This window comes from Marmota marmota, unplaced genomic scaffold (genome assembly GCF_001458135.2).
Source record: "Marmota marmota marmota unplaced genomic scaffold, marMar, whole genome shotgun sequence".
NCBI classification, from domain to species: Eukaryota; Metazoa; Chordata; class Mammalia; order Rodentia; family Sciuridae; genus Marmota; species Marmota marmota.
Window position 1 is genome coordinate 45,282,994 of NW_026000005.1, and position 12,218 is coordinate 45,295,211.

The 12,218-nt window shown below is 34.7% G+C and overlaps 1 protein-coding gene across 25 annotated transcripts in view; it reads right to left on the reverse strand.

Moving 5' to 3' along the window:
• Positions 1 to 12,218, reverse strand: part of Trip12 (thyroid hormone receptor interactor 12) — a 150,864-nt gene that overhangs the window by 45,728 nt on the left and 92,918 nt on the right. For 24 of the 25 annotated variants that reach the window (XM_048808690.1, XM_048808688.1, XM_048808695.1 and 21 more), the window contains 5 exons: positions 6,681 to 6,829; positions 2,861 to 2,896; positions 2,684 to 2,779; positions 1,698 to 1,790; positions 1,353 to 1,514 (listed from right to left, as the gene is read on the reverse strand). In XM_048808690.1, coding sequence (XP_048664647.1) covers positions 1,353 to 1,514; positions 1,698 to 1,790; positions 2,684 to 2,779; positions 2,861 to 2,896; positions 6,681 to 6,829 — 536 coding nt within the window. Of the gene's footprint in view, positions 1 to 1,352; positions 1,515 to 1,697; positions 1,791 to 2,683; positions 2,780 to 2,860; positions 2,897 to 3,739; positions 3,751 to 6,680; positions 6,830 to 12,218 lie in introns of those variants that run through there. The other variant, XM_048808697.1, reaches the window with a different exon arrangement.

Genomic DNA, 12,218 nt, shown 5'->3' on the forward strand with positions numbered 1-12,218 from the left:
GGGGGGGAGAAGAGGGCTTGAATCAATCCCCCACAAATACCAAAGGACAAACTATATTGATAATGCCAAAACCTGTGCGTAGATTTGTTATATTCCATATGAAAACATTCTAGGAAAGATTCAATTCTACAAAATGAGAAATGATTTACTATTAAAACAAGTTGCTATTCACTATAAAAATTACAATGATCTCTCTAGAGAAAACATTTATAATAATCCTCATAATAAGTGAAAGAATATTTTACTAGTTTCACTAATATTTTGATAGACCTTGTTTTTTCCTAATTTATAAGTGGACTTCATACATAAAAAATAGACTTACTTCTGTAAAAAATAGAAATTGAGGTTTATAAAGCCCTACACCTTTCACTGCCACTATGTAACACCAGAAAGAGTGCTACCAAATAGTGGCCAAGTATTTAACTTCTCTGATTTTTATATCTTATTTCTAAATAAGGACATTATACAGTACTGATTATCACAATGAATTAGAGAATATATTTTTAGCCTATAAAAAGATTACCTTAGTCAACTATATTTTAAAGAACAAAGAAAAAAGTGAATGGCATTACTCTGTCTTGATCATGTTAGAAATAAAAATTTCAGGGATGACTCAATGTACATTATCATTTATCCATCTTACATAAATCCCTTATTTATTCGAACATATTTTATGTACCTAATCTCCCACATTTTTAAGCACACTTTGGGTGATTTTAAAGCCAGATTTCTAAAACTATCTTCAGCATAACAACAAAATTGTAAAACATTACTGTATTGCGCGCACTTTCTCTCTCTCTGTGTGTGTGTGTGTGTGTGAGAGAGAGAGAGATATCAGAAGGAAGTACATTCTATGCTAAACATTTATTTACAGTTTTAAAAACTCAGTTTCTCTACAACCTTGAAATTTACAAACCTGCTTTTCATACTGCATCACCAATTCTAGTCCTTTGATTCTACCTTCTACATGACTACTCTTCGCCAATGCCAAACAGCTTCAGTCTACATTTTTCATTTCTATTTGGGACAGATTTGTCTCTCTTCTGGTCTTCTTAATCCATATCCTCAACCTGATCCCATCCTTACCCTTTCAAGAAAAGGTGATCTTTCCAGAATAAATTCTGATCATATCACATAGTAAACACTTAAGGTTTTCTACAATAACAAATTAATCTTAAAATCAAAATAATTAAAAATATCAAACACACACACATAACTATTAATTTGGGTAAATACACCAAAATATTATACAGTAACCTAATAAAGTTATCCCCATTCAAAGATTTATAGTACTAGTTGGAATAACCATAATAAAACTATTTTGTGACACATAAAATAGGTTCATAATTTACCTGATGGGTTAGCCTTTGGGTTAGCAATGGGAGGGAATCTGCCACAAAATGAAATTCATCTGGTGTGATACTCTGACAGCAATTGGCTGCAATTGCTAGTGCATTTCTTTGGGCATTTATGCTGAAGAACTCTAGATACAGCAAGCAGTCTGCCAAACCACCCTAAAATACAGAAAACTGTTAAGGCAACAAGAACAACAAAAAAAACTAACTATTAAAAAGCCTAGCTAATTACTTTGGAAACAAAGTGTGCATCTTACAGTGACTGCAATCACAGAATCAGTACAAATGCAGATCTAAAATACAACACTGAATGAAATATAGTCCTTTAGTAACGACACTTACTGCCTGTAGAATGGCTTTACTGTGTCTCCGTGACAACATCTCCAAGGCAGTCAAGGCCTGCTCTGCCACGTCAATACACTGAATAACTTGCAGCTGGGAAAATATAAATAAGCAAATTAAGGTTATCATTTAAGTTCTTTTCCAATAACTTAACTTCTACATGAACACAGAATTTTCTCTAATTTTCACCCATCTACTCAGTCTCTAACATGAAACCCACCATAAGAAACAAGTTCCTTGAGCTTAAGCTATAAAATGGAGCCAACTAATAGTTTCCTCCCAATTAATTTGTTTCATTTTGAGATACTGAAAATACATTTTATGTAGAGAATAAATCTTCACATTTGAAATACGCAAGTTGTTTTGCATAATAATATTTTAAAATCAGGTTTAGAATTATACACCGTGTTCCATGCTTTTCAAATAAAACAACTTTTACTGTGCTGAAAAAGGCCTATAAGCTGGGCATATTGGCAAGCACCTATAGTCCAAGCACTCAAGAGAATAAGCTGAGAAGATCACTTGTGCCCAGGAATTCAAGATAGGCCTGGGCCACATACTGAGATCCTACATCAAAAGACAGACTCATAAGACAAACCAGAAGCACAACATACATACACCATATGAAAAAACAACTGTCCTTTTCCACTGACTTAATTTTATGTCTTTAATCAAGGCACTCTGCCTCAACCTTTTCAGCTACACAATAAGGATAGGATATAAACAGCTGTCAACTTCACTGGTGGATTTTCTAGAAACATTATTTTTAACCAAGCCCTTTGGGATGTTCTTTAAAGATATTATACTAATGTGGTATCTGTTCTTACTAAAAATTGTAATATGGGGCTGATTTTATAAATGATTTATTAGCTTCAAACTAATTGTCTGTAAACCATGAAATATTTTTCTGGAATCTTGGCTAAACGATATACTTTAGTTTAATGAAAGTTGGAATTCAAGAGTTTTAAACTGTTCCCCAGGTCTACCTTTTCTAAAAAGACAGGAATAGCATCCACAACGACGGCAGACGACCGAGGAAGTGCTTCCATCATGTACGTTAAGGCTCGGCAAGCATGGTTCATCTAGAAAGAAAGAAGGCTTTTACTCAAAAACTCAAAAGCAAAAACTTAAAAAGTGTATTTAAAAATACAATATATACTTACAATATCAAAATTATGCTCCATCTGCAGTAATGTTATCTGTTAAAAAGACAACAAAGTAGAAGTTATATTCTTAGAATAGCCCTAGATACATCTCTTGTTCTTTAAACTGAAACGGAAAGGTTTCTTTTTTGTTGTTGTTATACCATAGATTGAACCCAGGGACACTTAACAATTAAGCCACATCCCCAGACTTTTTATTTACAGACAGGGTCTAAGTTGTTGAAGCTCGCTTTGAACTCAAGGTCCTCCTGCCTCAGCTTGTTGAGCCACAGGGATTACATGAGTGGGCCACTGTGCCTGGCTGAAAAGCATTAATCCAAGACTTTTACCTCACAAAAATAACATAAAGGTAAAGCCTAGAAGGCCGTGCACAAGTTACAAGCACATTTAGGATGGCATTCGTTACATGCTACAGTTCTAATTTGAGCATATTGCTAAACATCACCACATGACCCAGGTCAAAGTCAAATCCTTTCTCTTGCTTATAACCCAACCTTTGGGTGGATTTAACCCCCTTCAGAATCCCACTAATGTATCACTGGAGACTTATCTCTGTTAATAAATATTTGCCAGATAAATGCACAGAGACTAAAACTGCACTGACATTTGTATATCAGTGCAAATGTCAGCACAGGGACGGGGATGTGGTTCAGTGGAAGAGAACTTGCCTAGCATGTAGGAGGCCCTGGCTTCAATCCCCAGCACCACAAAAACAAAAAGAGCAAGTGTTAGCCCAGTTTCAGGATCACAGCTTACAACACTTATGAACAAGCTTTCTAAACAATAAGCACCATTTAGCTCAGCTTAAAATTCTGAAAACAAGACTGATCATAACAGAAACTGATTAAGACAAATTAATGTAATTATTCCACCTAAGTGATTCTGCACACCTGATTTTATTTGTTATTATGGAAAAGACTCTGAATAGATTTCAACCATGTTTTTCAAAAAAAAAAAAAAGGAATGCAAAACTGCTAACAGTATATATTCCATTTTCCTGAAATCTGACTCACCAAAGAAATTTCCTCCTTGGAGGTAAGGCAGTCAATTCATTGTTTTCTAAGAGCAATGGAAAATTTCAAATGCACTAAAGACAAGTCAAAGTATCCTTTAATTTAAATGTCTAACTACAATAACAGACATCACATATCATAATACAATACTCAATTGAATATGTATCTTCTCAGCTCTGAATCATACCAGGTACAGGATACTAACATACCAGGTCCTGAAAACAACTTTTGTTTTAAAACAAAAAATATACATACCCACAGGCCTCACATTTTAGGACCAAACAATACTGAATATCTCAAATCACCTACAATCAACCACTTAAGTCTAACCTGCAAGGGTTGTCATGTTAACAGAAAGAGTAGTAAGTGCCCAACTTTTGGATGGAATATGTATGGAACAAATGGTTATAGCTTCCCATAAGCCAAAATGACTATTTATGGTTACATGAGTATATGGTAATAGGTAGATATTTTTGATAAATTTGGACAACTCATTAATAGTCAGTATTAATATCATCTAAGGCTCAAATCTAATAAGTACTTAATATTTCAATAAGCAGAAAATTAAGTAAATTCAATTATGTGTCAACATTCCTCCTGTCAGGCCCGGTAGCGCATGGCTATAACCTCAGCAGCTCAGGAAGCTGAGGCAGGAGAATTGCAAGTTCAAAGCCAGCCTCAGCAACTTAGTAGGACCCTCTCGAAATAAAAAATATAAAGGGCTGAAATGTGGCTCAATGGGTAAGTGCCCCTGAGGTTCAATCCCAGGTATTCTCATCCTCCCAAAATTCTTCCTACACTTCACTGATTCTTCATTTTAACTATTGATAGCAAATAGCAAAAGTTAGCTCAAGTCTTTGTTGCTTTATTCATCCATTTTTTGTTACTGGGGACTGAACCCATAGGTACTTTGCCACTGAGCTACATACTTAGCAACACCATCCCCAACCCTTTGATAAGGGTTTTACCATTACCCAGCTACTCTTCTGACAGAGTATCTGAAATACAGTACTCAAAGGTTATACCCCCCCCTCCAAAATCAACCCAATTAATAACTAGGCAAAGGAATTAAATTAAATTAATTTCTCAAAAGAAATACAAATGGCCAGGAAATATATATGAAAAAATTGTTCACCATCCTTAGCGACGGGGGAAATATAAATCAAAACTATATTGTGATGACATTTCACTCCAGTCAGCATGGCAGCCATCAAGAAAACAAACAATAATAAAAGCTAAAGAGATGTTAAAAAAAAAAAAGAAACACTAAACAGGACAGGAAAAAAAATTAACAAAGAAAAAGAAACACACTATCGGTGGAACTGGAAATTAGTAAGACCAGCATAGAAATCAGTATGGAGATTCTTCAGAAAACTACAAATAGAAGCCACTTATACCACTCCTCAGTATCTATCCTAAAGAACTAAAGTCAGCATATTATAGCAATACATACATAAATATGTTTTCAGCAGCACAATTCTTGATCGTCAAACTACGGAACCAAACTAGGTGTCCACTGATGGATGAATGCAAAAAGAAAATGTGGCATATATACATAATGGAATTTTATTCAGCCAAAAGATAAAATTTTGTAATTTGTAGGAAAATGAGTAGAACTGAAATAAGCCCAACTTAGAAAGTCAAAGGTCATGTGTTTTCTCTCATATATGGAAGCTAAAGAGGAAAACGGAAAGGGGATAAGGAATTTCTCATAAAAATCAAAGGGAGATCAGTAGAGTAAAGGGACGGGAAGTAGAGGGGGGAGAAGAAGGAAAGGAGATACACTGGGGAATGATATTGGCCAAATTATCTTGTAATATTGTGTGCATGTCATAGTATACAACTTTAATGCATCAATAAAAGAAATGGAAGGTGGAAGATAACCAGAAAAGATAAGTGTGGTTCCTGTCTCTCCTCAAGACTCTTGACAACAAAAAGGCCATCACTAGATGTAGTCCCTAGATGTTGGACTTCCAGAATCATGAACCAATATAAACTTTTTTATATACTTTTAAAAAAAGGTCTTTTTTTTTTCCTCTTAACATAAAACCTTTTTAAAAATGAAAGCCTTTTAAACTGGAAGGATCTATATGGCAATACTGGCTTGTCTACTGTTGTCATGCACATGCTTACCAAACACTAAACCTTTCCGGTCCACAAAATAATCAAAATGAGTTTCTTGTTATTATTGCCCCATAGATCAGGAGGTTAAAACAAAAAGCTTACACAATTAGCCAGGTGTGGTAGCGCATGCCTGTAATCCCTGTGGCTGAGGAGGCCGAGACAGAAGGGTCAAGAGTCCAAAGCCAGCCTCAATAACGGTGAGGTGCTAAGCAACTCTGTGAGACCCTGTCTCTAAATACAAAATAGGACTGGGGATGTGGCTCAGTGGTTGAGTGCCCCTGAGTTTAATCCCTGGTACACCCCCAACCCCGCCAAAATCAGGCTTACACATTTAACACAGTAAGAGTCAAGGTGTTATTGACAGGATTAATAATTTAAAAATGGAAAACCAGTCATTATCAAGTATCAAGCAACTTCATCAAAGAATAGTCTAGTAGAGCACTTGCCTACCATGCTCAAGGCCCTGGGTTTCATCCCCAGAACCTCAAAACAAGAAAAAAGGAAAAAAAAAAACTTTCATTAAGTTATCATTAGCCATCATTCCCAATATCTACAAGCACAAGATAAAAGTACCTACGTACAGACTCCTCTTAGTTCTATCATGTTTTAAAATTATAATGACAATAAGCTCAAGAACCTTCACAGGACAATTAAGATGAAACAAAGGGACATCATATGCTTACCAAAGCTGGAACCACACTCTTAACAGGAAACCCCCCCAGTGTCTCTTCATTTCCCATGACCAACAGCTGGCACATTTCAATCACTGCCTGAAGCTGCTGACTTTCATCACTGGCTTGTAGTCCTTGAAGAAGCTGCTGGGCCTTAGAACCTTCAGGTGGGGAAAAAAAAAAATTCTATTTAAACATTTAAGGAAAGTATTGCTTAGTTTAAGGTGAGACTCTAACTGATAAGTGGCTGATTTATCTTCCTTGGATTGCAACTAAAGGCTAGGTCTATTATAGGTCAATACACATTACTAGCATAGTCAAAGAACAATCAAATTGGTTGGATCTGTTCTGCCTTATTTGTTATTCATACAATTTTTTTTGTCATTTGATTGAGAGAAGCTCATTAGTTTTTGAACAGCAAAAACAAATACTATGACCTAACAGCTTTAATACACCTACTTTTAAAGGAATAAACAACCAAGTAAAAGCTTTCTGCAATAATAAAAACCAAGACTTCAAAGGAAACATTATATTCCTCTAAATATGTGCCACCAAAATAAATGGGATACAAGCAACAGAAAAAAGGGTAAGAAAATAAACCCAAATAGAATAATACATCTAACAAAGAAGAGTGAGAAAGAACAAAGGATTCTGTAAAAACATCAAAATAGCCTTTACATCTTCTCTCATTTCATGTGTAGGTTCTGGCTATCAAGTATTTCCCACTTTAAGACAAAATTTCATTATCCAAACAATTGGCAAAAACTGACACTCAAATACCACTGAGAAATGAGTTGTCACCAAGCTTAATAAGACAGTCAAAAAGCCATTTCATTTTTTCACAGACATTTTCCTACATGAAACCATAATTAATTCCAATTAATGTTTACCAAGCCTAAAGTTGATGTTTCAATCCCTTTCTTTTCTTATACCTTTTCACACTACTCTTTGTTTATCAGGTTTTTCTACTCCATATTGTAACTGTTTAAATGCAAAAAATTTGGAATTTTGGGGGGATATTTGGGGGACACTGTTAACCAATTTGTAATTCACAACAAAACCTAAAGTTTCTTACTGTAATTAAGCTTCAGTAATTTTGCAGGGGAGATAAAAAGTGCACATGGTGATCTTTGGAAGATGTGTTTTCTCTATTATTTAAGACTGTGACTATGAATGAATTCCACAATTACTGTTGACTACCTGTCTTGTGTTGATCTGAAAGTACATCCAGTTAGAGTATACTCTACTTCCAGTAATTTTTGTGTCTATGTGAAAGGGGGGGGGGCACTAAGTTGCTTCAAAATTCATTTTAAAAGGATGAAGAAATTCATATTAAATGTATCTTAAACAGCACAACCATCTAAAATGGAAAAAATGACACAATGCCCTTCAACAGGGGTCTTATATCTGGGCTGGTAATTCAAAGTATATGAATCTCTTTAACAAGACCAATATCATCCAACACCATGAGATAAAAAGAACACATGCCAAATTGAAAATAAAAGAAAGCCAAAACTAAAAGAATATATTCTCTGATATGTAAAGCAAATCCAACTCATATCAGTATATTTTGGATGTAGTGCCATTTTATACTCTTAAAAATAAATGAGAAACCCCAAAGCAATTTTATTTTTAATATCTATTTTTTGTTAAAGGTGGACACAATATCTTTATTTTATATTTATGTAGAGCTGAGGATCAAACCCAGTGCCTCACGTATGCTATGCATGCGCTTTACCTCAGGGGCGCTTAACCATTGAGCTACATCCCCAGCCCCAGCACTTTATTTATTTGAGTTGTCTACTGATGTTTTAAAAGGGGGGTTTAGAATTACAGATTAATAAATAAAATTTTGTGGAAAATGACAATATTAAAACAATAAACAGGCAAGGTGCAGTGGCACATGCCTGTAATCCCAGGGGCCTGGAAGGCTGAGGTACCTCTCAAGTTCAAACCAGTCTCAGTAACTTAACAAGGCTGTAACAAACTCAGTGAGACCTTGTCTCTAAATAAAATATAAAAGGAGCTGGGGATGTGGATCAGTGGTTAAGTGCCCCTGAGATTAATCCCCGATACCAAAGGGGAAAAAAAAAAGGAAAAAAAATTAAATAAATTGAAGATGGCATCATTGGATATCTGTGGCAAATCATCTTAATGTCAAGCTTAATAAAGGACAACCGGGTTCTCAACTCTACTTGTAAACTCAATCTGTGGAGATGCTATTTGAGATGAAATCTATGAAAAACTAGCCACCATTCTGTCACAAAGATTATTACAACAACATGAATTCACAAATAAAGACCTAACTCAGTTATTTAACTTTCTTCATCAAGAATATCCTTGAGTAAAACTAGAATAATAATTATTATTATTAACTAGGAATGGCAATAAACGACTGCATTCAATCTCTTACTGAAGAATACAATGACTGTGAGGACAGGTTGGAGCCACTACTTTTATTCTTATATGTTACCAGTAGTTTTACTCAACATACATTTACACAATTAATTTAAACATCAATAAAGTAGAAAAAGATAAGCTTAAATAATTACTATTACTAGTTTTGACCTTACTCCATACAAGGATTTCATGGAACCTCACTCAAAAACTGAGACCACACTTTGAGAAACACTACTGTAGGTTAAAAGTTAGCAAGCAAATATTTCCGATCCAGGGCCAGAAACATATTTTAGACTTTGCAGGCCATACAGTCTCTACTGCAACTACTCAACTCCTGGTTCAAAAGCAGCCATGAACAATATGTAAACAAAAGCATGTGGTTATGTTTCAAAACAACTTAATGGACACTGAAATTTTACTTTTAATTTTCACATGACACAAATTAAATATTATTGTTTAGCCATTTAAGAATGTAAAATCCATTCTTAATTCACAGGCTATATTTAAAAAAAAAATGCAGGAGGCTGGATTTGGCAGTTGGGCAATAGTTTGCTGAGTCCCATCAAAGTAGCCTAACATATTGAATTGAACCTACCCCCACCAGATTTATTTGCTGAGTTCTGAAACTATGAAAAGGAACAGGGGCTACATAAAACATTTTGATTTTAAACAGAAAAAAAAATTCTGTATTCTCAAGCGTCAGAAGAGGCCTTCCTCAAATGCACACAGATAGTACCAGATCTCCCAAGATATCTGTTACATTTTTAAGCCCCTGAGCACACAAAGATTTATAAGTTTCTAAATAAAAATCCTGGGAGGGCCCCACCAAACAGTGATGAGCCACAGGTGAAATGAGTCACACCAAAACTGCAATTCTGTTAAAAACAAACTCAAGTCTTGAATGGAGTTAAGAGTGATGAGCTTATGACCCTTTATTTTTCAAAGAGAAAGTGGAAACCATCATTGGCAGAAGATATCATATGGGGAATTCTTCAGTTCTTTTGTATAAAATGTAGATTTATGAAAAACTAGGAATGTGGAACTGAGATCAAGAGGTGGACAAAGAGAAAATAAAAGAACAATATTAGAATTAAAGGACAAAGTCAATTGTAGTAGTGAACACCTATAATCCCAGCTACTAGGGAAGCTAAGGCAGGAGGATCCAAGTTCAAGGCCAGCTTGGCTGACTGAGTAAGATCCTGTCTCAAAATAAATAACAAAAGGGGTTGGGAATAACAATATATGGAATTTCAACACTACTAGAACCTACAATGAAATAATGAAAGCATTGCCTAGAATTTAAAAACACACACACACACACACACACCTGAAATTAAGAACTCACTGATGGGTTTAACAAAAGATGATGATGACAGCAGAAAAAAAAAATTACTGAATTTGAAAATGGTCAACAGCAACTGGATAGAGAAAAAAATTCTCACAGCCAAAAAAACAAGTTGGATGATAAAGTCCAGAGTCTGAGCACGGTATGATCTTGATACTCCTAAAAGCAAAATAGAATAGTTTAAAAGCTAATGAAGGGGCTGCGAGATTGATTGGCTCAGCGGTAGCATGGGTGGGACCCGGGTTGGATCCACAACACCACATAAAAATAAAGGCATTGAGTTGTGTCCATCTACACCTAAAAATAAGAATTAAAAGAAAAAAAGGAGACCCTAAGTTTAAAAAAAAAAAGCTAATGAAAACCAAACAATGTTTGATATAATAACAGACAAAAATTTTCCAAAATTAATAAAAATACCAAATCTCATATTCACAGGCTACAAAGCCCAAGCAAATTAAGTGTCAAGGAAAAGTCACCTCATCCTAGCATAGTCAAACCATTTAAAAAAAAAAAGTTGAACCAAATCTTTTTTAAAAGTCACAGGGAAAAAGATACTGACTTTAAAGACCAACAAGGCTGCTAAAGATAGACTATATAAGCCTTCCATAGTGATGAGAATTTTTACACCTGAGGAACATATCCTTTAATAATTAAGGAAAATTAAGAATTTCTCAAAACCAGAGAGAAATTATTAGCAACCCTGTATTATTTGAAAAAAGGCTCTTCAAGCTAGAGGAAAACAATTCTTGAGAGAAGAAAGGAACAGATAGAAGGAATTTGCATTGCAAAGAGCAAATGAAAGAATATGGATGTCTAAAACAAAAATTATGCCTTATCAAGTTTCTAGTATGTATATAAGTCTAACAAATTAAAATAGCAATATGAAAGATGGATAGATGTTTTTGCACTGTTTGGGATATGATAAAGTATTAATTTAATGCAGGCTGTAATAAACAAGTATATGTATTATAATCTCTTGGGTAACTACTTAAAGAAATATACAAAGAAAAGTTAATCAAAGAGGAAAAAAATTATTAAAAATATTTGATTAATCTCAAACTATAAATTACCATTTTGCACCTGTACATTTGAAAAAAATCCAAAAGAATGCTAAGTACAGTGAAATTCCAGCAACTCAGGAAGCTAAAGCAGACTAGTAAGTTGAAGGCCAGCCTTGGCAACTTAGACCAAGCCTCAAAAAATGGATAAGATGTAGCTCAGTGGTAAAGCACCACTGAGTTCAAATCCCAGTACGGCTCCATAAATAAATAAAATTTTAAAAACATATATCCAAAAGTGTGACACCATACAGTTGTCACCCATTACTGTAGAAACAAAAAAAATTGGGGGGTACGATTCCAATAGTGCAAGTTTACAACATCTACCAAAATTGTGAGTGCATGGCATTTACCCGCTTCCATGTTGCTTCTGAAAATCCAGTCTGAATACAAGAAAAAAATGCAAAAGCTCTACTGTACTGCAACATGGAGGAAAAAAAAAAAAAAACAGCCAAAAACATCAACAGCAAACAACAAACACACCTGGAAATAACCCAAATGTTTAATAATGGGAGATTTGGTCAAATAAACTATGTACTTCCAAACAATGAAGTAATATGACAGTTTTACAAAAAGAATTGGGAATCTCATTCTTGCCCTCAATATATGAGGAGCTAGAGAGAATCTATAAAGCTTACTTCTCTTATCTAAGAGAGGCAGTGTGTGAGGAGTGGGTAATAAGGATTTTTTGTTTAAATTAATAGAAGGACAAGACATACATTTTAAACGTTTGATATGTGGAAGGAG